A 25,496-nucleotide genomic window follows, 5' to 3' on the forward strand; every position below is an offset into this window, starting at 1 on the left:
ACCAGACGGTCTTCCTGGGATTTGTCGGGACTGGGAGCGGAACCTCCTGGAGTCAGAGCGGGAGTAACGGGACTCTCGGACGCAGGGGACCCCGATTAGAGTGGTTCGTGCGGAGGCACACATTGGCTCTCGCCGCTCGCCCCTGAGCACCCCAAGCTGTGGGGAGACCGTCGGACCCCGGAACCTGCGAGCCCCGTGGAGCTGAGGAGGGACACAGGGACCATGCCGTACCTGCTCATTAGCACCCAAATCCGTATGGTGAGTACCTGCTCCCTAACCTCCAGCTCCGGGCGCTGAAACCAGGCGTGAGACCAAGCTGGCCCAGCTCCCGCAGCCAGCGCTGTCCAGCGCGGGCTGGGGGATCCGTGGAGCCTGGGCACACCCTTCCCTCTCGTGCACTCGGGCCGCGCTCCTGCGTCCCCAGGTGCGCCCTTGGGATCGCGGGTTTCCTTCCCGCGCCTTAGAGGAGAGATCTTACCGGGCTACAACTCCCGGGGGGAAACCCAGCCTTCCCAACTCCCCTCCCCCTCCTCCCCCGACCTCAGGTTGGAGGCGGTCCAGCCCGATCGCCTCCTCTCCCTCTGAGTAGCAAGGTCCTTGCGACCCGGTCAGCCAGGGCCAGACACAGTCTGTTGGGCAGGACTTTTCTAAGCGCCGGCCCCACCCACTCGAGGGAAGGCCAGGAAGTCTCTTGCTCCTGCCCCAGCTAGACCTGCTTCAGAAGCAAAGGGGCACAATTCACTGCCTCGAGAGGCACGCAGCACCTCCTCGCCTTCCCTCCGAGAATCCCGGCCCTAGGTAGAATATATACCTGTACGCCTGTGCAAGGTCTTTAGGGGAAAGAAAGGGAATGGGATGGTATAACTGCAAGGAATAAACATGCACAAGGTCTGACGGGACACTCGGGTCGGCCTAAACGGTCACACACTGCCAGTGGCCGGCCTGCAGCTACGTGAGCATACAAGAATACACTGCTATCTAGAATTGGTCACAGGAACACACATATACATAGAAATCCATAGTCACACCCTGATAGCCAGATAGACACGCACAGTGCCATCAGAGACAGTCTCAGTCAGAGCTATAGGTGCGTATACAACAGTCTCTGACACAGTCAGAGCTACATGTACACAACAATCTCCACACAGAACTATACACAACAGTCAGACACACAGTCAGAGCTACATGTACACAACAATCTCCACACAGAACTATACACAACAGTCAGACACACAGTCAGAGCTACATGTACACAACACACAGTCAGAGCTACATGTACACAACAATCTCCACACAGAACTATACACAACAGTCAGACACACAGTCAGAGCTACATGTACACAACAGTCTCAGACACACAGTCAGAGCTACATCTACACAACAGTCTCAGACACAGAACTATAGATACACAAATCAGACACATAGAACTATATGTACACAACAGTCTCTGACACAGAGCTACATGTACACAACAGTCTCCACACAGAACTATACACAACAGTCAGACACACAGTCAGAGCTACATCTACACAACAGTCTGACACAGAACTATAGATACACAAATCAGACACACAGAGCTATACGTACGCAACAGTCTCAGACACATAGAGCTATAGTCAAAGAACTATAGATATACAACAATCAGACATAGAGCTATAGTCAGAGAGAGAGCTATAGATACACAACAATCAGACACACAGAGCTATACATACACAACAGACTCAGACACACAGTCAGAGCTACATATACACAAGTCTCAGATACAGCCAAAGCTATATGTACACACACAACACTAGATGGTTACAGGCAGAAACAGACACAACACTAGACATGGGGTCCCTGGCTACCACTGAGAGTAGGTGTGAGCACCACCTGTTCCTTTAGGGGTCCTGTAGGATCTGTTTTTCCAGCAGAGGAAGCGGCATAGTACTGAGCCCACAGTTCCTCCCACTAAGGGGAATGAAGAGGATGAGGGGTTGGCAAAGACAAGGTCTCACAACTGGGAGAAGCCTTGGCAGTGCTCTAAGGTGATAGTGTTAATTACCTGCCTATGCCAGGCTGGCAAGGTTGAGATGAAAGAAGCTGGCCAGGGCCCATCAGTGGCCGGTTACCCAATCTCATCATTCCTGTCCCCTCTCTTTGATGATCTCTTTGATCATAGTGCTCCCTCCCAGTTTATTATGGGTCTGAAAGCTCCTGAGGGCATTAACTCCATCCTTCCAGCTTCTGAAGGGAGTCCATTCAGCACTCTGACCATAGGCTTGGCTAAGGGGTACATAAGGGAGGAGGAAGAGGGAAGGCCACTCTCTGACCTCAGCACCTTTCCCCCTGGTTTCCTTATTGCAGGAAGTGGGTCCCACGATGGTAGGAGACGAATTCTCTGACAAGGAGCTGATGGGATACTTGGGGGCCACTAAGAGGAATATGCTGGGAAACAACTTGTAAGTAGAAGGGACGACCCTGCACCCTCCCACTTATCCCCATCACCTCTCTCTACGGGCCCCCTTTATGAGACTAGTATCAGTGAGAAGTTAGCTGCCCTGGTCGGCTTTCTTTTCTGTGGGCTGCTCCAGCCTTTCAGAGAGTTCAGTGTCTTTTGTAGCAATTTTTCAACTACTGCTTCTTCCTTGGACACTGGCCCTGCTTTCAACTCACAGAGCCCCACCAGCAGCAGGGCAGGCGGGCAAATCAGTGCTTTCTACAGCTTTGAGGCTTCTGAAACCACATCGTTTCTACATATAACTCTGTTCCTCTTCTGTGCTTTCTCACAATGGTACCTAACCGGCCTTGCTTTAAGCCTGGCTTTCCAGGCACTAGGTAAAAACTAGAGGGAAGATTTCTTTCCTGAAAAGAGAGAGAATTAATTCAAAGAATAAATCCCATAGGCTGGAAAGCCGGGAGGCACAGAGCAAAGCTTTTATTTTGCTGCTGCAAATAAGTCATCTAGCCACTTCCTCCATGCTTTGCATAATATCATAATCTGTACCCTGTCAAAGCAGCTTCCTTTCCACTGTCTTAATATTAGTTCACTGTCCAGGGTTGCTGAGAAGGGGAAGAGAGCTGCCTACAATGTTTTTCGCTCCTGATCACAGAGATGTCATATTGAGGTGATGACTTAGTCAGAAGGGTTTTGAGAGGAAGAGAAGATGAGTATCGATCCCAGCCAGTGGCTCTAGAGTTCTGCAGAGGACTGCTGTAATGACTCCCTTGTCTTGAGTTTCCCACTCAAGAATCCTTACTTAAAAGCCCCATGGCCCTAACCAAACTTAATTAAAGGAGACTAAAGCATACTTACTGCCAAGAAAATGAAAGTAAACCTTGGTGTTTCCATGGGTCAGTTCTGTTCCTCTTAGGAATGAGGACGGGAGAGGGGAATTAGTCCTCTTCCTGCCTGGTCTCACACCCCTTACTATCTCTCCACAGTTGTGAATACTATGTCAACGATCCACCTCGAATCGTTCTGGATAAACTGGAGGTCTGGGGCTACCGTGTGGTGAGCATGACAGGCGTGGGCCAGACACTGGTGTGGTGCCTTCACAAAGAGTAGCCACATCCCCCTTCAACCTTCTGCCTCTTTCTGAAGAGGTCTCTGTGTACCAGCTGCCCCCTCCTCCCAGCCCCTTGATCAGGACAGCCTCCCTCCTTCACCTGTCATGTCCCCCTAACTAGCACCTACAGCCTTCATGGCAACCTGCTGCAGTCGGTGGTTGGGGTCCCATCTGCTGGGGCGGGGAGTGCTTCGAAGCCCCCTTCCCACTGCCCTGCCTGCTTCATCCCTGACACAGAGGCACTGTGCAGGCCCTGATACAGCCAGCAGGAAACTTCCTAGAGGGAGAAGAGAGCTTGCCCAGCTGGGGGGCCCAGCCAAGAAACTACCCAGTGTGAAGATGTCCCCGGGCCACACTGTAATTTAGTCCCAGACAATAAAGAACTACAGAGTTGTCTTCCTGCCCCGCCTAGGCCTCTCTCTCTTTCATGGGACTGGGGCTCTCTCCTTTGAGCCTCCAGCATAGATGGAGGCCTGTGTGGGAGAGGTTCTGGGTCATGCCACCTTCTTGACGGTCACTAATGTTTAGCACAATCGGTCACTTTCTAAAAAAATTTATTGTAGGTATTAATTTAAGAAAAGGGAGGAGGGATGAAGAAGGGAAGAGGGGCTGGGTTCTGGGGGCTATGTGGGCACGGCCTCCTCGTCCTCCCTCTGCATCTGCTCGATCAGCTGCTGCCGCTCCGCTGCCTGACGCATGCGCATCATGACCAGGCTCTCGTAGTCCCTCTCTGACAGCACGGAGCCCTGTGGACACAGAGGAGAGAGGGTTAGGGACGGGCCCCCAGGAGGGCATCCCCTCCTTCTGAGAAAGGACTGAGGCTACATCTGCAGGTTCCCCCCAAAGAGCTGGCTTCTCTAGCTGACAAAGAGAACCTGGGCTGCTGTGAAGTGAGAAAATGACTGAGCTCTGGTGCCGTGAGTCTGGAGTGTGTCCTGAGTCAGGTCTTCAGCTAAGAACAGAGAGGAGGGTGGCCTCTAAACCAAATTGGGGGGACAAGCTTCCTGCCTCATCAGCCTCTCAAGCAGCTGGGACATCACCCAGCCCATGATCCCCCTCAGCTGTTTCCTTTCTTGTTCCCTCTCACTTTGTGCAGTCAATTCCAATTTCTCTTTTTAATGGGAAGAATTCCCCCATACTCATCCCAGCCTTCACCACCTGCTGCTCCCTTAATACACTAATTCTTTTCATTCTGCTACACTGCTGGCCCTGTAGCCAGTGAAACCGAGAGCATATTATTGTGATACGCTATCAAGACAGCTTCTCTGAATGTGCTGAGATCCCTCCCCATTATCAATGGGTCTAGGAGTACCCCAGCTGGCTCTGGGGAAAGGGGAGCCTCCTGCCTCATTCCACATCTTTCTCAAAGTTACCCTCCTATCCAAAAAATGTCATTCATTCAGACCTTTAGACTAGTGTCCCGGTGATGACGCTGGGGCCAGAAAGTAAGAGAAGGCTCACCCTTGTCTGAATAAGCCCCACCCGAGAGGAAAGCAATTCTGGGTCTGGCTCATCTCTTAAGCAGAGCGGAGGGCAGGGCTCTCCTCTGGTTTGGGACTAATGAATGCCAGGTTAATAATAGCCAACCATCTCAATGGGCAAAGTTGTACAAAACATGATTTAAACCGCCTCCCTGGGAGCAGCAGAAGCTAGGGAGCCCCTTCCAGCAGCAGGTGGGAGCAATCTGTGATCTGAATCGCCTCTTCTCCCACACACCTGCCGCCAAGGGAAGCCAAAGCAGAGGGTTAGAGGGCTCTTCTCTCTGTCCCTGGGAGAAGATGCTGTCAGGCAACATCCTGTGGGACCTCAGGGAGGCAGATTCCTCCTGGACCAAACACTGAGAAAGTCTAGGGAATAGTGTTCATGGAAAATGGAAGAAGAGGCTGCTTATGCTGCCAGATGGCTTGGGGGAAATGCCCCTTAGCTTAACTCTCGCACCTTGACCTTTCCCTCCCCCGTGATCACAGCTCCCAAGAGAGAGACTATTAAGGCTAGGTTTTCTACTGCTCACTTTCCAATCCTGTTGGCCTGTGGCCTGCAAACACTACACAGTAAAGTCTGAGAGTCAAACACAGAACTAGTAAAATGCTGCCCAGTGAGACCCTAAGGCCCAAAATACCACCAGATTCCATGAGCAATAGAAAACGGAGTCTTGGTTTGTAAGCCCAGGCAGCTGGAAGGGAAAGACTTGAAATTGTTCATCTTGCCTCGGAGTTCAGAATTCTAATTTGGGATCTTGTTCATTCATTCCAGCTCTGCTAGTACCAGGAGGTTACCCCTGAAACCCTCTTTAGTAAAATGAGGGGGAAGCACTCTCCTTCTAAGAATGCTGGCAGAACCTGTCTTGTCAGTAGGACTGGTAAAAAACTCAAGCTAAGACCTCACTGGGCAGGATGTTAGGCTGAACACAAAGCCAGGCCATATCCTCATCCCTAAGGGGTCAAGAGAATTATTCCCTCATCTATCTCCCTCCCCCCTCATTCACCATGGAAATTCACCACGTGCATGAAGTGAGCTCATCTGTAGCTCAAGCCAGCACATTCTCTTGGTACACGACTGCTCCCACTAACACACCTTCTGGCTCCTTTCCCACCATCCGTGGCTGTGGGCCTGAGTTAATGAATGCTTGTCATCCGGTTATAGAGGGTGAGTCACTCTCTAGTGCACTGCACTAGTAACCAGTCCCTCCTCCTCTGACAGTCAGGCCCCACTTCTGCTTTTCAGTTAACTCCCAGCTTCCTCGTAAAGCAAGGGACTAAGAAGACAGGGCATCCCTATATCAAGACCCTACTGATCAATGGTGAAAAAGCAAACAACACAGTGACATAAAGCAGGCCTGCTCCAGGACTCAGCTGCTGGTGAGTCCCCAGAGGAACTTCCAACTCTCCACTACTGGCCCTGGGCGTTGGCGGGAGCGGCTGCCCTGATCCCCACATGCGGATGCTGCAATTACCCAAAGCATGAAACCCGACTTCCTACGTGACTGAGTCAGCTGGAAACAAAAACACACCAAGGCTGCCGCACACCAGCCCAAGCAGCCAAACCACTCATCAGAAGCTGGGAGGCACCAGCCTCCAAGGGAACAGCCCCATACCTGCCGGTGCAGGAGCCCCGAACACTCCAAGCAGAGACCCAATTCAGTGCGGCTCAAGCCAAGGCCCCCACGCCTTGAGGCCCCAGCACACGGCTCCTGTCCATCCCAAGAAGCTCTGCGTCTGAACCAGTGCGCCCACCACCTCTCGCTCCAGTAAGTGTCCTTCCCTTTGGCTCTTTTCTCCTGAGACCTCCAGGCCTGCCTGCCGAGGGCTCCAACTCTGCCCTTTCCTCCGGGACACATCTTCCCACAACTTTCAGCGGCTTGTTGGCTGTCAGGCACGCTGACAGCGCAAGCAGAGACCCAGGTGGCCTCTGCCCATAGCCCTGGGTTGTCTCCCCACACCTTCCTAGCGGGGATCAGCAGCTTCTGAGCCTCTGCGAGTCAGTCTATCCCTGGGCCAAGAGGCCTCCTAAGGGCAGCCAAGGTGGCCTGCTCTTCTCGGTCCCATGGAGACATGGCGGAAAGGATCTTTCCGCAACAATTCTTTCTTCAAACGTCTGAGCCTGGGGAGACCACGACGACTCCGACGGCAAGGCAGCGTGCTCAGCCAAGCCAGCACTGCGGGGGGAGACCATGAGGAATACAGTAACCGTGAGGTCATCCGGGAGCTTCGGGGGAGGCCGGATGGCCGGCGCCTCCCTCTGTGGGGGGATGAGCAGCCCAGATCCACGCTGCTGGCCCCCCCCAAACCCCCGCGCCTCTATCGGGAAAGCACCAGCTGTCCTAACATTCTCGAGCCCCCCCACACCTATACTGGCGCTTACTCGGCCACCCTGCCCTCGGCCATCTCCCTGGCTGGCACGCTACACGAGTACTCTGAGGAGGACTCCCTGGACGCCACGCCGCTGCAGGGGGCACCTGCTGACCTGACTGACCCCTTCTTTTCCTTCAAGGTGGACCTGGGGATTTCACTTCTTGAGGAAGTCCTGCAGATGCTGAGAGAGCAATTTCCCAGGGACCCATGGGCTTGAAGGCGATGGTGGGATAGGGACGGGGATGGAGGGGGCAAGACTGAGGGGAGAGGGCTAAATGGCTGACCAATAAAGGCTCCACTTGGTGAGCAGATACAAAGGGCAGGGGAGGGAGAAGAACCAGCCTGAGCCTCATCACAGACTTGAGGAACTGGTCGTCCTCCTCCCACAGGGTGCAGTGGGGCAAGTAAGGAATGACTTCCTGGACAGAAGGATGGAGGAAGGCCGAGGCAGGCTGAGACAGAGAAGGAGCTCCTTAGAACCACAAGACCAGACAAAGCTGGCCACCGGCAGGGCAGAAGGGAGCAATCTGGAGATGTGGGAGAAGTGTGGCAGGGGAAGGAGCTGACAAAGGTCAGCAGGGGTTGGGGGGGCCCCAAGACCAGCCCTTGTGAGGTACTGAGGACAATGGGCAGGGGCAACAAGACCAGGACTTCAAAGGCATCAATCCAATGCTTAGAATTGGGGGCTTGGGAGCTGTAGCGGCAGATTAGGTCAAGGAACTTGGCAGAAGGCTCCCTGGAAGCACCAGCAAAATTCAACTAAGGAGAGGAAGTGATTCACACTCTCTTCCTGGGATCTAGAAATGACGAGGGGGGAGGAAGAATTCCTCATCACAGCCCTGCATGGAGGCAGTGACCATGGACTCTCAGCCAGCACTTGGCAGAACCACCACAGAGTGCCCAGCTATGACTGAGGAGCTGCCAGTGCCCACCCTGCCAAGACCCAGAGAAGCTCTCCAGGAGGATATCTGCCAGCTCAAAACGGGCTCCTTGGACCTGGGCTATAAGATCCAGCTGGGGGTCATGGCCAAGAAATTGGGACCAAAGGCTGCAGGACAGTCCTCAAAAGATAGACTGGCCTGTGCAATATCCCAAATTGGCTTGTGAAGGGAAGCAAAAGAAAGCTTAAATCCAAATGACTCCTTTTTCTTATCTTGCCACCTCTCATACCAGTGCCCTAAACTGTGGGGTCCCTTTGTGTATACCAGAAATAAAAATGGACAACAGTGCCACATCAAAGACCGTGGAATAATGTCCCTTTGTGGAAGGACCCTAGGGTTGTTTTGAAAATCCTTTCCTTCTCCCCTTTCCTTGAGGTGTTTGGGACTGCACAGGGCCAGTCCTCTCACGCTTGGGTTGGTATGGGACATGTAGAGGTAACCGACCTGAGGGCTGCTTAAAGAGGAGGGACCTCAAGGTACACCTGAGGCCAACACAGCGAGGGGCATACCCATGCGTTCACTGTGGTACAAGCCCAGAGGACTGAGTACAACCTTTCTCTTCTTCTTCCCATCTCCCAACCCATCCCAAGTCCTCAGGGCATTTCCTGAGTTTAGATATTCCAACTCTGTCATCTGATGGACAGGTTTTATTGCCTGTATTACATGTATGGGAAGGCAGCAGTATATTTCTAGGACCATGGCATGGCTTCCTTTACTCAAAGCAAGGAAGACTCCTGCAATCAGAGGAGCTCAATGAACTTTCTTGAGCCTCTCCCCAAAAGCAAGAGTAAGGGAAACTGGAGGGAGCGTCTGACTTCCCTCCTGGACTACTTGCGTATTTGGTGAGTGGGGGAGTCAAAGGCATTGTTCCCAGGGACAGAACCTTATCTCTTACACAGAAGTTGGTTTATTCCTCCAATGCAGTGGTCATATTTTCATATTCATACTAAATTGTTTTAATTCCTAATAAGGTGAATATAAGGAGCTACAACCACACAAAAAAGCTCTTTGAGGAAAAGGGAGAAGCTCCTTGATAGTTTTAAGAGTGAAAAGGCATCCTAAGACCAAAAAGTTTGAAAAGAGCTACTTGATGAGAGTCAAGGAGGCACGCTAACATAGAGGGGAAAGGAGAGAACAGGTTCCCAAAGCCTCCCCTCCCAAAAGCACTTGGTCTAAGTCTCAGATGCTGCTACACATCTATCCAGACGAGCCAGAGAGGAATATCCTTGTGCACTGATCCCAGGATCCCCAGAAAATGGACTGATAGTCTCCAAAGTAACCCAAGCAAATCACATGTATCCTTATCCCCTAACATTCCCAATATCACCGACTGCCTTTGTTATGAAAGCTCCCAACTTTCCCCTCTAAACAGGGAGATAGGCCTTCAGAGTAGTTATAACCTAACTGCTTCCCATGCACCTAAACCAGTTCTTACTCCTGGGAAATCCCAATCTTATCCCAGTAGACCCAGTCTCACTCCTAGGTCAACTGGTGGTGTGACAGGTAGTCCAAGGGTTGTAGACTTTCCTGTGCTGTGAATAGTAAGTACCCCCAATGCCACCATTTTCATTTTGGATTGGATGAGATGAGCAGGCATGAAGTCGTTGTCATCTTCATCAGAGATCAAATTACATGGGAAACCAGCTTTCTTCCAAATTTCTTTGTGACTGATGAGATCATCCAGATTTAAACCATCAGTCATCTTCAAATCCCCATTCCAATCACTTGTCAAATCTTGTCATTTCTACCTCCGCAGCATCTCTCACATCTGTCTCTATTTACACAGCCACCATCCTAGTCAGACACTACTCACCTCTCTCTGCCTTAATGCAATAGACTACTAACTAACTTTTTGCTTTAAAGTTTCTCCCTCTTTAATTCATTCTCCACATAACTGCCAAAGGGATTTTTCAAAAGTGCAGGTCTGATGTGTCCCTTCCCTACTCAATAAACTCCAGTAACTCATTATTGCCTCTGTTTAAAATACAATTTCATTGTTATTTCATCCTCTTTAAATTTCAATTTTCTCTAAGTTTTATATAGATGTGTGGGGAGGTATAATTATTTGTACAGTGATACATATGCCTAATTTTAAGTAAATAAATATAGTTTGGGGGAGTGCATAAACAATGAATTTTTTATCGTTAGTGGTTTGTGATCAGAAAAATGTAAAATCCATTGGTCTATGACATCCAACAAAAGAAAAATTATTATAATGAAGAAGAGTTTATAACATTTATATATCACATGAAATAAAAACTAATAATTATATATACCATAAAACACACAAAAATTAAAATCAGTAAAAAAAAAAAAAATTACAGGAAAACCACAAAAGGAGAAAAAAGTTAAGTACTGAAAAACTATTAATCTCAGTCAGCCTCATTCCTCCTGAGCAAACCTTATTCTGAGAGGAAAGGGATCCCAAGAAAGGTTACAACAGCTAGTTCTTCATTTTGCCCTCTGGTTGGCTTCCCAAACCTCAAGCAAGGCCTAATCCAGTAGTCTCTGGTGCCTTCCTACCTGTGATAGTCCTGAGTGGCTCGTGCCATCACTGCTCACTGTTCCTTGTGGCTGACCCTCCAGCCAGGAGATCTTCAGAGGGTTGCTGACGAGACCCACTTCATTCTTGACGGCCAATACCTGCCAAAGGCAATGGTTTGACCCTCTTTTTATGTCACCTAACCGACTCTGGAATGGGGACCAGAGTGCTGGTCTCATGCTAATATTTGATTCCCAAAGTCTATAGCAAGAGCTGGCAACTTTTAACATGGTGGGCTGAGATGCCAATACTTTTTGCAGAAATTGAAACCAAATGACCCTCAAAGAAAATAGACCAAATTTAAGCTGCCCCTGAGGAAAGGAGTGGTGCTAATTATCTAAAGCAGAGAGACAGTAAGCATAAGGTGTGCATGTTGGTAGGAGGTTGGGAAGCAGGGCTTTCAGAAATGGTAGAAGGAAGGTCCTGTGATGGCTTCCAGAAGCACACTAATAAAAACTCTCATTTGTTATTTCTAACACTTATGCCTTCAGTTATAAACCTCATGGCCCTGCCCCTACGTAGAACTGACTCTTTCCTACAAGCCAAAAGAAATCCAGATGAGTAGAAGGAGACCCCCTCCGAGGAACCCAGGAATCACTTGCTGTGTCCTGGCTGGTTTGACCTTTGTTTCAGTGTAGGGGGCCTATAGGGTCCTGTAAATCTGTCCCCAAGTGGCTGACTCTCACCTCAAGGTCCTGATACTCACCGCAGCCTTGACAGAAGCAAACTCTACCACAGCACTCCCTGTCTTCTTACTGGAGATGACCAGGTTGAGCACTTCACCATACTGTGAGAACAAAAAGGGAGGCTGATTCACCCACCAGCCCACTGGCCAGGTCAGGCTGTTTCAGCAGAAGAGACATGCTATATCTAGAATGAAACTGTGATTCCTCCCACCTCCAGCAAGAAATTGGAGAAAAAGGAACTCTGTTCTGGTAAAGGTCAGTGGTCCATTGTATGGGGGGAAGGTGGGGGAAGAATTTTTCCAGAGTCAAACAAAAGAACAAGAAGGAAAAAAAGGGAAGTACAACAGTGGAGATACAGCTATGTTTTCTCAAGGACAAACAACAAAAAGTTGCCTTGGAATGAAAAGACTGAGCTATAATTCAGGCAAGTCAGCATGTTGCATCATGATGGTTCAGTTTGACATCAACAAGCTTCCCCCAGTGGGCACGACCTCAGTTGGCAAAGATCACAGATGACCAACCACTCCCTCTCTCCCAAGGCATCTAGCCAAGCCCTTCTCTTCAGTAATGAAGAAATGGGTCAGGGATGGGCAGAGAGAGAGGGAGAAAGACAGAGACAGACAGAGAGAGAAACAGAGAGAGAGAGAGAGAGAGAGAGAAACAGAGAGAGACAGACAGACAGACAGAAAGAGGAGGGTAGGGAAGGGAGAGGGACAAGTGCGTACAAAGACTAGAGGCAAAGAGGTCGCAGAAACAGAAAACATAGGGATGATGGGAGAGGTCTGCCTACAAAGGGTGCCAGGCCCATCAGCTTGGACCAGACAGCAGCCATGGACTGAGGACAAAGGAAGCAGAGCCAGCAGGACAGACCTTCTGTAGAATCCTCAGGAGGACATCCTTAGAGTAACCGCCTTTGGTCTCATCCTCTTTTTTACACTTCCATTTTAGCTGCCAAGAGAACAGTGAGTGAATGTCAAATACTTAATTTTGCCAAGTTTCAGCAGGCACTACCACTGTTTACAGTAACATACAATCAAATGCCAGCGCAGCCTAAACTACAAATGAGGGGAAATGCCAAGAAATGTCTACCCAGAAGCGGGGGATTTTCCACATCAGAGAAAGACATATCTGTATGTTCTCTGCCCAATGGCTCCTGGATTGAGAGCAACGTTTCAAGGGCAGAACAAAGAGAAGTAACACAAAACTTCAGAGAGAAACAGAATATAGTGTTTAAGAGGGATGAGAAGCTTGTTGATGTTTTAACACCCACAAGAGATCCCAGCTCTCTGAAATGCTCCAAATTCCCCAACCCAGAGCTCCCTTAGCTGCAGGGACATTTTCTCGTGCTGGCAGGTACCTGACGAGTGATGATCCCAAGGGGCTCCAGCAGAGTCTCACCTTCAGTTTGGGAGTTCCTTTGCCTTCAAGATTTTCTGTCTTTCCTAGAAAGATTGGCAAAGGAGAAAGGGTAAGAGTCAGGGCAGAAGATCTTTCTTGAGAGGGCAAAGGCTTAGGACTATTTAAGGCCAGCATCTTTTCTATAAGAGAAGCAGATCCATCCTCCCAGAGATACAAAATATTGCAAGTGAGGGAAACAAGAGCAGGAAAATGCAGTCATCCAATGGAGGTCTCTAAGATGAGGCTTAGGGGCGTATCATGGCAGCAGGGGGCTGTGGGGAGGGCCCACACAATTCCTCCATCGCAGAGGGAAGGCTCACTGGGAACTCAGAGCCCTAGAGTTCATGATGTTTTCCCCTGCTGTTTGGCTACCAGGACAAAGCCACTTCTGTCCAGGGTCGGGATGGCTGGGACAGGGAACAAGAGGCAGAGAATCGGTGATGGATGGGGGTTTAGTGTGCGGAAAGAATCCAAAGTCACCATGTTCACAATCTCACTGTTTCCTATCTCCCCTCCCCAAATTTATCCCATCTGCTTTTACTGTCTAATGGTATAACCCAACAAAGGAGGTGGACTGGGGCCTGCCTGAAGATCTAAGCATTTATTTCACCTCTTAATCTCTGTTCCCGATCTTGGCGTATCTGCTCCTGGATCAGCCTCTGCTGTTCTTCCAGCTGCCGGGAGCCTTCTTCTCGTAGGCGTGCAATCTGAAGAGCAAGACAGAAAAGGGAGGTTATAATTGCAGAGCAAACATTATAATGCAAATCAGGTTCAAGTTTGCCCACATGATGAACTTTGGGCAATAATCAGTCCTTTAAGGAGGGGGTGACTCCTGGTGACCACAGGAAGAAAATGGGGGTGAGCAGCTGAAGCTTACCTCTTGTTCTAATGTCCTGGTACTTCGACTGTCCTCCTCTACCTCACTCCCTTGGGCCTGGGCTTGTCTCTCCCGGGCCTCAAGATCTGTGGAAAGATAGAGCCAGCCTTACAAAGCAGCCCAGGTTGGCCATGGCCATGGGGGTTGAATTCAACCCTGTGGGTTACTGTCCCCTCCCCACGGCTGGCCTGACATCAGGCCTCTCTCCCCTACTCAAAAAACCCCCAAAGATTCAGATCAGAAGGGATATCTGTTTATGCTATGCTTTCCAGGGCTGTTTAGGGATTGATTTTATTTCCAATTCAATTCTCGTCAACAAACATTTACTAAGCCTCTTTTTTGGAATCCTGTTTATTGGACTCAGATACTGAAACAGCACTAGCCCAAAGAACCTAAAAACCTCACACCAACAAGCTGGTTCCCTAGAACCAGGGACAAAGGGTACTCGTGGGTGTGTGTGTCAATACAAAAATAGCTCAGTCTGCCTGGTAGAGGTCAGCAGGGGGTGGAGCCCTTGGTCTGACTTGGGAACTGGTTCTGACTCTATTTTCTCCTTCCCCTGGGCTCACTCTCATTTCCTTTGATTTGTATTAACTGGGGGACCAGTGAAAGGTCTGGCCCTATACTGCTATACTGTATAGATAGGCTTTGTATTTGACATTAGCCTATCTCCACGGTCTCCATTGCTCTAAGGTGGGATTAACTACATTAAGACACCTTTCAGGCCTGGTGATTTCCTGCCCTCCTTACACTATAATTATCTAGCACTTCCTATTTTACTTAAATAGAGACTGAGATAGCAGGTGATTTACTTTCTAAAACTTGCAAATCCCACATAATGATTGAGATCCCAAAGCAGGGAAACACAGGCTACCATGCTGCTGACTCTCAAGGTATGACTGAAAATGATGCAGCACCTAGATGCCCCAAGGTGAAAGTCCAAAACCAGCACCTGCCCCTTCAGAAAATGGTCAGTTGGACATGGCTCTCTTCAACAATGAGATGACTCAGGCCAGTTCCAATGTTCCTGTGATGAAAAGAGACATCTACACCCAGAGAGAGGACTATGGGAACTGAGTGTAGACCACAACAAAACATTCTCATTCTTTTGTGTTGTTTGCTTGTTTTCTCATTTTTTTTTTCTTTTTGATCTGATTTTTCTTGTGCAGCATGATATTTGTGAAAATATACAGAGAAGAACTGCACATGTTTAACTTATATTGGACTGCTTGCTGTCTAGGGGAAGGAGTGGGGAGAAAGGGAGGGTAACATTTGCAACACAAGGTTTTGCAAGGGTAAATGTGGAAAATTATCATGCATGTGTTTTGGGAAAAAAAATCTTTAATTAAAAAAAAAGAAAGAAAATTATCCATGCATATATTTTGAAAGTAAAAAGCTATAAAAAAAAAAAAAAAAAAAAAAAAAAGAACAAAGAATAGCCATATAATACTATGGATTGTTCAGGATAAAACTATTCCCTGAAAAAGTTCTGGGAAGAGCTGAATGTAGAGAAGGAGAGAGATCCAGATTCCCAGGAAGGCCCCAGGATGGGGCCCTGCTAGGAGACTTAGCCAAGTGGCTTTGGGCTAGTGACCACCTGCCAGGTAGGTTAAGAAGGGTTTCTTGGATCAGGAATGGACTGAATTAGATGAACTCAAGTAAGAAACAGTCTACATTATAAATGCTACTGGTAATGGAAAAAAAAAAAAAAAAAAAGAAACAGTCTACATTGTAGAAAATGGAGCAATCAGTTGAAAAGTGAGGAAATCAATAGAGAGTGAGGCAAGAGAAACCAAGGCCGCTGTGTGAGGCTCCCTCCCACCCTCCGTACCGAGCTTTACTTTCTTTCTTCTCTCATCAAGTTTCTGAGTCCTTTCGGCGGCCTGCTTCCTGGCTTTCCTGACCTTGTCATACGCTGCCTGCCAAGGACAAGAGAGAACAGGGTACAACACCAGTCAAAGAAATGATACCTCTGAAGGCCCACTGAGGATTCTTCTAATCCTGAGATCTCACGTTTCCTCATCCCCCACAACAAGGCTGAAGCCCCTTACTCCCCTCAGCCTAGGAGATCCCAGGTGGCAAAGCAAATAGAGGGGGGTCCCCAAGAGTCACAAGCAAATAAAGATTGTCTTGTGTAGGTGACAATGAAGTCAGGGAGGGGGACAGGAAGAACATCATAGAAGAAACAGAAACTTACAGTGAAAACTGCTAACAAAAAGTGGAGACGTTCTTACCCGGGCTGCAGCATCTGTCAGAACCTCCAAAGCCTGAGAAAGCTGGTGGAAGAGCTCAGCTGGGTATAGGAATAATGATAAAAACAAAAACAAAAAACAACAGCAAAATTGAAGTTAAATTTGGTAATGGCGTCCTCCATCCCACCACAGATATACTGGTATCATAAAGCTGGAGATGGGCTAGCCCAGTCTCAAAAACCTTTACTATCCCTTGCTTACCACCCTTCCCCACCAACATCTTGTCAATGCTCTTCACCTTCCCCGCCTCTGCTTGGTCTCTACTCCCTCACTTGCAAGCCTTTGTGATCTGGTTTTGGTGGAAGCTTCTCGCTCCAAAGTTACCAATGATCTCTCAAGGGCCAAATCTGAGGGTCTTTGCTCAGGTCTGTCCCTTCTGAGTCCATCATGCTGCATCTGGCCCTGCTGCAGAGCCTCACTGCTCTGGTTTGGGAGTGTGTGTGTGTGTGTGTGTGTGTGTGTGTGTGTGTGAGACACTACCCTCTGCTTTTCTCTTCCTACTTGCTGGACCATCCCTGAGCCTCCTTTGCTCTACAGCTCTCTCCTAAGGGTAAGAGCATTCACATCCCCTCCTCTTTTTCTCCAAATCAGACTTTAGCAGTGTCCACGGATTTAACTATCATCCCTACACAGATGATTCATAGATTTTTAAAGCTAGTCCCAATCTTTCTCCTGAGCTTTAGGAGCACACAAGCAACTGGCCAGGGAACATTTCTAACTGTCACAATGACAACTTAAAATCAACTTGTCTAAAACTCAGTTTTTCCCCCAAACCCATTCCTCATTCAAACTTCCTTCTAGGTGCCAAAAGCACCATTTTCCTTCCAGTCTCCCAGATTCTGAGTTTCAATATTATCCTAGACTCCTTTCTCTCACTCACCCCACATATCTAAACAGTTACTAAGTCTTATTCTTCTACCACCATATTTTTCATATTCTACCTCATCTCTTTATTTATATAACTATCACCTAAGTTCAGATTCTCATTATCTCTTACTTGGATTATGGGAACAGTCTTCCAATTGGCTTGTCTGTTTCTCTCTCTCACCATTTTATTCTATCCTACATGCTTTGGACAAGTAATTTCCCTTAAAACATAGATCTGACCATGACATTTCTTTATTCAACCAAGTTTGAATTTTATCATTGGCTCCCTACTGTTCCTAGAAATAAATATAAGATCCTCTGTGATAGGGTTACAAAAGCTGTTACACCCCATATAGCCTGAACAACCACATTTCTACCATATTTAATATTACTATCTTTTCCTAACTTTTTAATCCAGCTAACCAACCTTGTCTCTTTTCCTCACATACAGTTCTCTATCTCTCATCTCCATGTTTGGAATGGACTTCCTCCTTACTTCTATTTCTGAGTTCTTTGCTTCCTTAAGAGGAAGCTTAAGCACTAAGTTATGAAGTCTTTCCTGATTCTCCTAAACACCAGTGCCCCCCCTCCCAAATGTTCTTGTATTTAACTCTGTATGCATTTACATTTATTAACTTATATTTAAGTTTCTATAAGTCTTTGTCTCCCTACCATTAGCTCCTTGCTAGTATTTTGTTCTTGCATCTCCAGTGTCTGATATAATGCCTTGGCACTTACAACATAAAAATTTGCTGACTGACAGATAATGACCAGAGACTGAAGAAATATTTTGGAAAATAATAAAAAGTTTTTAAAATGGAAAAGGACATAGCCCAAAGGAGATAATTAGACTATGTATGAGATAGCAAAGGTGCAGTACTACAGAAATGCTTAATGTGAGCCTATGCCCAGGACCCTATGCCTATATGTGATATTCTTGCTTTAAGCTCCCCGACATCCAAGTGGCAAGGCTGAAGAAAGTTGTCCCTTTTCCTTTTGTTAGGATAGTCTCACCTGCTTGGGGATTATCTGGATTTTTGTCTGGATGGCAAGTGAGGGCCTTTTGTCGGTATGCCTTCTTTACCTGAAAGAGCCAAACTGACAGTTATTCTTTCAAAGAGCTGCTTACACTCCAGGGCATCATGATAAACTTATGGTAGTGAAGTTTTCATAAACAAAGGGGCAACTAGGTGGATAGAGCACCAGCCCTGAAGTCAGGAGGGCCTGAGTTCAAATCTGACCTCAGACACTTAATACCTCCTGGCTGTATGACAAAAAAGAATCTCTCACTACTCAAAAAAGATCATTTTGCTTTCCATACAAAAAGTATCATGTCATGGCCACAATAGATACCTAAAATCAAGAAGGCAAACTCTACAGAGAAAGCTGACTTTGATTTGGCCACTGCTATAGACCAGAAGAGCCTCCTTAGAGTCACATTAATCAAAACACAGAAGAGTTTTGTGGCTTAATATCCCCGTTAAATAAGCTTCTCTTTTATATGCTGACTTCACAGGTGTTTTATACCAAGAAAACATAAAATATTGGGGATTGGCCCAGAACTTTTTAGCCATGATCCCTCTTCTGCTCGCTTCATTACCTCTTGGGAAAGTGGGATCTTAGGCTCTTGGAATATCTCAATGAGGAGGGAAGCTTTTCTAGGTGATAAATTTCCAGGGGAATGAATGGGCATTTTGTGGAATACCAATGTCACACTGCATCTCATATGAAATAGTCAGAACAAGGGCAGGTGGATAGCCCTGAGAAAGAAAGGCCTCCAAGGATGACAAAGTTCAACTCTCTTAGACAGGTCTAGGGGAGAATTCTTTTTTTTTCCCCCCACCAAGATGGAACTTTCTGTTTGTCCATTGTATAGGATGAACTCAATAAGAATCCAAAATAATTTCAAAAGAAAGAGAATGACAAATATTGCTTCAGCAGTGTACTGCATTCTAGTATCATAGATAGATTAAAAATAATTATGTAACAATAGTATATTATACAAAATGTAAATATAAAATTATATTACATTTTGTATAATATACTATTGTTACATAATTTCCTTTAAAGCTTAGATCTGACCATCACATTTCTTTATTCATATTAATTTATTATATTATTATATATTGCAGTATTTACATAATAACATAAAATTTAAAACACTACCTTCAGGATTTTTTTAAAAAGTTTTTTATTCTCAAAATATATGCACGAATAATTTTTCAACATTAACCCTTGCATAGCTTTGTGTTTCAGATTTTCCCCTCCTTCCCTCTACCCCCTCCCTTAGATGGCATGCAATCCAATATATGTTATACATGTTAAAATATATATTAAATCCAATATGTGTAAACATATTCATATAATTCCCTTGTTGCACAAGAAAAATCAGATCAGAAAAGAAAGTAAATCAGTAAGAAAACAAAATGCAAGCAAACAAAAGCAAAAAGAGTGAGAATGCTGTGTTGTGGTCCACACTCAGTTCCCCCAGTCCTCTCTCTGGGTGTAGATGGCTCTTCATCACTGAACAATTGGAACTGGTTTGAATCATCTCATTGAAGATGAGCCACATCTTTCAAAATTGACCATCATATAGTCTTGCTGTTGCCATGTACAATGATCTCCTGGTTCTGCCCAGTTCCCTCAGCATCAGTTCATGTAAGTCTCTGCAAGCCTCTCTAAAATCAAGCTGCTCATTGTTTCTTATAGAACAATAACATTCCATTACATTCATATACCACAATTTATTCAGCCATTCTCCCATTGATGGGCATCCGCTCAGTTTCCAGTTTCCGGCCACTACAAAAAGGGCTGCCACAAACATTTGTGCACAAACATGTGCATCCCTTTCCCTCCTTTATGATCTCTTTGGGATATAGGTAGGGGAGAATTCTTAAGTCATTTGTTTAAAAAAAAAAAAAAAAAAAAAAAAAAAAGGTTAAATGTCCTTTGGAGAAAGTGTTGGGGTTCTGGCGCCATCTGCTGGGAGATGGTGAGCAGCAGACCAATAGGAACAATGTCAGTCACATCTGATGAAATTTAGGCTGCAGACATTATCTTTGTGCTGCCCCAAGAACAAGAGGTTCCTGTGAACCAGAAATGGAAAGAATGAATGGGAACAACAAAGCCCCAACCCCTTAACCCAACGCAGTATAATTTGGATGACCAAATGGATCCTGAAGAGATGAGAAAATGTACCTCCCTCTCTTCTTTGGAGATGGAGGTAGAGGGAAACACTGCCCATGCTGTCAGACTTGCTTAAGGTATCAATAAATGTTTCCAAACTTATTCTTCCTCTTTTATTTTCTTTGAGACAGGGGATGGCTCTCTGGACAGAGAAGAGCAATGGGATATAGTTGGAAATTAATGATATAAAAAGAAAATATATCAATAAATATTTTTGTAAAAGAAAGGGGTCCACAGGCGCTCAGGGTTCCTGCCTCATTCCAAAGTGGTTGCTTCATTATCCTTCTTCTCTGCCAGCCTTGGGGAATCAGCCCTCAAAAAACGGAGGGCCTTCTGACCCTGCCACATAATGAACTGACTGGTCCCATCCTCCAGAAAGGAGAGATTTCTGGGAGGCAGCTCAGCCTAGAGGTGCTGGCATGTGCCTTCAACAAGCTGCTAGTCCACACAGGTTCTTTTTTGTCTCTCATTTATACTTTATTCAACTTCAAAACGCTTCTTCCCTGCCCCTTTCTTTCTCTCTTCTCATACAGAACCTTCCTCCTCCTTCCCTAAAATAGTCCCCAACTCATACCCATATTAATCCTTCTACTAGTTATACCATGAAACCTTTTCCTAGGATGCAAGAGCACACTCCAAGATACTGCATAAATGGGCTAAAGTGTCCCAAATGTGCCCAAACATCTTATTACTGTTTCTCAAAACCCTCTTTCCCTCTTTTTTCTGGTTTGGATCCCTTAATCTTTTTGTCTATCTCCTGACACCAAACCGAGTACTACTATTGGAACAAAATGGTAACTCAAAAAAAAAAAAAAAAAAATATATATATATATATATATAGTTTTGGCGAATGGAATTTTAATTAGTTTTAAATATTGTAAGGAAGGAAAGAGATGATAAGAAATATTATGTAGGATAGTAGACAAAGTATTAATTCGGGAAAATAAGTATCTAATGAGTAAGCTCAGGATGGAGAAATGGATGAGGAACATGGTCTCTGTACAACATATTTGTCCAACTATGGTATATGCTCACTAAAATGAGATCCCTTTAAAGAGGGTATATGTAGTGGTGGGCAATGTGTATACAAATTAACTATACAAACTTATCATTTAAAAAAAGCAAATAAACCAAAACACTAATCCAGTTGTGATAAGCCTATTATTTTTTTTCTAAAAGTAAATAAATAGCTTCTAGAATACTATATTGTAAGCTAAAGTGAAAGGGAATCCAAAAAGGTGATGAAATTAAAAATGCAAACAAAGATAGGAAGCCTGCATTTAGGCTTTTTAGGAACTGAGAACAATCCTAATACAAATGGATCACTCTCACTTGTGCCTTATTCAATCAAAAAACCAAAAGCTCAATTGGAAGCTAGGGGAAGGAAGAAACAAGAGTGTGGGAAATCCATTCAATCAATCAACAAACGTTTGTTAAGCACTTATTATGTTTGTGCCAGGCTCTGCCTTGGAGATACAAATCAACCGAACAAAACTGCCTACTTCCTAGAAATTTACATTCTAGAGAGGTGGACATCATATGTATATAAGTACACATATGTTCACACCCATGTGTATGCATGTATGCATGTGGGTAAATACATGTGCCGATAAAGAGAATAAACACAAAGTAGTTTAAAATGAGGAAAGAAATCAGTAATGGAGGAGGCTGTGAGGCAAGGCTTCAGATGAAATATGGCATTAGTATTGGATCTTGAAGGAAAAGAGGGATTTATTACTATCTCCTTCCTGCAAGATCACACCGACTCTGAAACTCACACATGTTCAGTATTTCTTCCCCCTGCTCCCAACACATGCTTAGGGCCCCTCTTTCCCTCTGACTAGAGAAGGTGGAGCTTTGAGAGCTCCTCCCAAATCCTCTATTTAAGAAGCGGGGTCCCAAGACAGAAACCCCATGAGAGAAGGAACTGTCTTTTGCCTTTCTCTACCCTCGGCACTTGTCACATAGTAGCACTACAGACTTATTTACCCACAAGGGTGCCCGCTCCAAGCATGGGGGAAGTCATTGCAAAGGTACAGATTTGGAAGCTGGAGTTCTACCCTTGAGAATATGAGCTTGGGGGGCAGTGCAACCTCCCTCCAAAGATAAAAGGCATGGGTGTGCCTTCCTTTTCTCATAGCAGCAGCATCAAGAATGGCGGGCACTGCTCCTTTAGCATGTGTCGGGGAGAATGGAAAAGTGATGCTAGTACTACTGGGGAGCCCAAGGTACCAAGAGGTGCAGTTATAGGCTATATTTAAGTTTCATGAAAGCCCGATTAAGAAGTAAGATCCGTAATGTAGAAAAGATTTGCTCAAATCTAAAGTAGACCGAGTTTGAAGAGAAAAAGTTTTTTTAAAGGCCTAAAATGAATCCCTATTATGAAGCTGAAAATATGTGAAATTTAATACCTTATACAAGAGGTAGAACTGAAAAGCAATAAATGGAAAAAATATATTGAAGGAAAAGTCAGGGCAAAAGTTCATTTTATGCAGGGCAAGATACAAAAAATAATTTTGTGGCTGCCTAGGCTTTGCCCTTTGGTGGATACCTGATCTCATTCCTCCAATTACAGAGACTAATCCAGCCAGGCTGGCCTCCTCATTCTCTGCGATTCTTGTCCATGACCCAAATCTTCCCGAGGGTCTTCTCAGCATGCTAGAAGCCTTCCCGGAGGTCTCATAGCTCAAGAATGCCAGTGTCACAAGCAGGATGCCCATCTGTTTGTTATCCCTAGCTCTTAAATGTAATGGAACACTTGATTGGAATATTGGGCCAAAGTCATGGAGTTGGAAGGCACATGCTTAGCTGGTCTAAAGGAAAGCAGCAAGACTCATTACGTGCAGCATCTCTCTAACTGAAAGGCAATGAGGGATAAAAAAAAATCATACTACATCTGGAATCAGAAGACCCAAGTTCAAATCCTAACTACCTTCACCAGCTGTATTACCATCGGTTTTTCCATCTAGAAAAAATTTGGATTGCCTATGTCACAGGGTCCTTGTGTTATAAAAATATGAACTACTTTTAGTCTTCTTTAAGATTAACCTATATGGTAGACACTTCTTTCTTCCAGTGATATAATTGACGTTAAGTGACTTGCCCAGAGTCATACAGCTAGGAAGTGTTAAATGTCTGAGGTTAAATTTGAACTCGGGTCCTCTGGACTTCAGGACTGGTGCTCTATCCATTACCCCACCTAGCTGCCCTGACATTTTTATAAAAACTTCCTGGTTCCACCCCTTAAAGTCTGTGCTTTTGACATCACAAAAATTTGCTTGTGGTCAGCTGAGACCTAGGATTTTCTGTGAATTCACAGAGTACTTTTTATCTTACAAAAGCCAATCCCCACCCTCCTCAATCCTCCAGAGTCTTTCCAACTAACATGATGCAAGTCAGTCAGCCAGTCAACAAGCATTTACTAAAGCACTTTTAATAGAGTACTGAGTCCTATGCTAAGAACTGAGTCTACAAGAAAAGCAAAAATACAGTCCTGGATCTCAAAGATTAACTATAAATAAATAACAAGATGCCACAGAGCAGAAGTGAGGCACTCTTAGGGGGAAAGCACTAGCAGCAAGGACAAAGAGGTCAGATCCGGGCTGGAAGCAGCTCCATTAGGCTCAAGACTGGAAGCTCTCTATTCCCTAAGAATTTGGAGCGAAGCACTTTTCTCAGAAATTTTACATGAAGATGAAGCTGATGAGGCAAACAGTGATACTCACTCCAGAAAGAGGGAAATCTGATATCTGATCAGAAGTTTTCAAGTTAAAAAGATCAAGGGATTTGCTCTAGTCTATCCCCACCCCAAGTGATTCCAATCCATAAGTGGAGATAGAGATCACTTAAATTCTGCTCCTGGACTCTTGGCAAAGCCCCAAAAGCCTCCAGCAAAATGGGAACCTCCCCTCCAGCTCCCATCCTAGAACATTCTGGATTGGACTTCCGCCAAAACCCAATGGCTTATGAGGGCATGAAAGGATGCAGGTACATGGGTGCTTGGTGCCCTACATAACAAGTTATTACCATAATAAGCTGCTGCCCTTGCCCGATTGAGGGCCATGCTGTGGTTCTGGCTTCCCAAGGTCAGTTCATGCTTTCAGCCAGGTGGCCTGGGGTTTGGTGCTTTGTGTGGCAAACTGGATGCCCAGCTTTTGCTGGCCCTCCCACTGTGACTGCTGCTCTAAATTAGTATTTCTCATCGAGTAAATATAATTCTCCACAATGGCCTTGATTAAGCAGAGGCCTTTGAGAGGATTCCGGTGTCTGGTATAGTTTATAATCAAAACTCCTACTCCCGATTAGCATTTCAATAGCCTGTTCTACCAGTAACATTCTTGACAATCTTTTCTATTAGTTATGATTAAGACTCTTTAGGAGCACACTAAATGAGGGAGGAACGTAAAAATGTGGGCTGACAAGAATGACAAAAATTGACAGGGAAGTCAGAAGTCATCAACTCCATGAAATTTCTGGCATTCAAACTTACTGGTCATCCAAATAAGAGAGAAATGGTCACATTAAAATGCCAAAGGTCACGAGTTTTTCTTAATGAAAAGGATCCTTCCCCATTTTCAGATTTCCTTGAGAAACAATCTTGAAAATCTCATGCCTTTCTTTTCCTTTGCCACTGCATCTCCAGAGAGTTTTTCAACCAAAAAAGTAAAGTGGCTCCTGGATTCTGAGACTTATACCCCAACTTTTCTTCCTAAGTCTATGAACTCGGCTATTTTCAAAGGAGTCCAAAAATCTCTTACCCCACACAAGAGGCTGACTGACAAAAGCCTTCCAGTGGCTCCTCAGACAATATGACATCTCCATTCTCACAGTTTGTTCCCCATGTCTGGAATTCCTACCTTCTCTCCTCATTTTAGCTTCTTGGAAACTCTACTTTCCTTCAAAGCTCAGCTAAAGCATCTCCTCTTACACGAAGCCTTCCCTGATGATTACCTTCAACTGTTAGGGTATCCTCCCCCACAAAAGAAATTGTGTTGTATTTATTTTGTTTATATTTCTATCTGTAAATAATAACATCTAATATTTATACAACATTTTACAGTGTGCAAAGTATTTTATATGCTATCTTTTATCCTCATACCATGTGGATTCAAACTAGAGCATTACTATCTCCAGGTCCAATATCTACTTACTCACCCAGCTAATCTCTGCCTAATTACCCTATAAACCCTGTAAACTCTCTGAGTACCTGACAAATTGTAGGAGTTTAATGAACTGAAAGGTCTTATGTGCATTCATTTTTTTTAAAATGTGCATTTATTGAGAACACTTTATTGAAGTGCTCTGACAACTGAAGCCATTTTTGTGAGAGGTAAATGGAAAGGCAGGTT

The 25,496-nt window shown here is 45.6% G+C and overlaps 3 protein-coding genes across 5 annotated transcripts in view; 2 read left to right on the plus strand and 1 right to left on the minus strand.

Moving 5' to 3' along the window:
• Positions 1–3,949, plus strand: GCHFR (GTP cyclohydrolase I feedback regulator). Of its 2 annotated transcripts, XM_031952104.1 has the most exons (4): positions 1–258; positions 2,347–2,441; positions 3,424–3,493; positions 3,786–3,949. In XM_031952104.1, exons 1-4 carry the CDS (start codon positions 223–225, stop codon positions 3,912–3,914), a joined length of 330 nt encoding a protein of 109 aa, XP_031807964.1. In that variant the 5' UTR covers positions 1–222; the 3' UTR covers positions 3,915–3,949. The 2 variants fall into 2 exon arrangements, with proteins under 2 accessions (XP_031807964.1, XP_031807967.1); XM_031952107.1 differs by having other exon boundaries at positions 5–258; positions 3,424–3,949.
• DNAJC17 (DnaJ heat shock protein family (Hsp40) member C17) overlaps positions 3,566–25,496 on the minus strand; it is a 32,888-nt gene continuing 10,957 nt past the window's right edge. The window contains exons 2-11 of one of the 2 annotated variants that reach the window (XM_031952101.1): positions 17,977–18,046; positions 16,078–16,136; positions 15,675–15,762; positions 13,844–13,929; positions 13,577–13,673; positions 12,967–13,010; positions 12,439–12,516; positions 11,589–11,669; positions 10,864–10,983; positions 3,566–4,294 (exon numbers count right to left, since the gene is read on the minus strand). In XM_031952101.1, coding sequence (XP_031807961.1) covers positions 4,172–4,294; positions 10,864–10,983; positions 11,589–11,669; positions 12,439–12,516; positions 12,967–13,010; positions 13,577–13,673; positions 13,844–13,929; positions 15,675–15,762; positions 16,078–16,136; positions 17,977–18,046 — 846 coding nt within the window. In that variant the 3' untranslated portion in view covers positions 3,566–4,171. The remainder of the gene's footprint in view (positions 4,295–10,863; positions 10,984–11,588; positions 11,670–12,438; positions 12,517–12,966; positions 13,011–13,576; positions 13,674–13,843; positions 13,930–15,674; positions 15,763–16,077; positions 16,137–17,976; positions 18,047–25,496) is intronic. The other variant, XM_031952102.1, reaches the window with a different exon arrangement.
• On the plus strand, positions 5,022–8,744 carry C2H15orf62 (chromosome 2 C15orf62 homolog). The gene has a single exon (XM_031952103.1). The coding sequence runs from the start codon at positions 7,092–7,094 to the stop codon at positions 7,614–7,616; it is 525 nt and encodes a 174-aa protein (XP_031807963.1). The 5' UTR covers positions 5,022–7,091; the 3' UTR covers positions 7,617–8,744.

The sequence above is a fragment of the Sarcophilus harrisii genome, chromosome 2 (assembly GCF_902635505.1).
Source record: "Sarcophilus harrisii chromosome 2, mSarHar1.11, whole genome shotgun sequence".
NCBI lineage: Eukaryota > Metazoa > Chordata > Mammalia > Dasyuromorphia > Dasyuridae > Sarcophilus > Sarcophilus harrisii.

Excerpts from the sequence above, each read along its gene's own strand:
- GCHFR (XM_031952104.1), top strand. The coding sequence starts at position 223 with ATGCCGTACCTGCTCATTAGCACCCAAATCCGTATG. Across the intron at positions 2,442-3,423 it reads AATATGCTGGGAAACAACTT|TTGTGAATACTATGTCAACG; the intron begins GTAAGTAGAAGG and ends ATCTCTCCACAG. Across the intron at positions 3,494-3,785 it reads AGGTCTGGGGCTACCGTGTG|AGGCACTGTGCAGGCCCTGA; the intron begins GTGAGCATGACA and ends TCCCTGACACAG.
- C2H15orf62 (XM_031952103.1), top strand. The coding sequence starts at position 7,092 with ATGGAGACATGGCGGAAAGGATCTTTCCGCAACAATTCTTTCTTCAAA.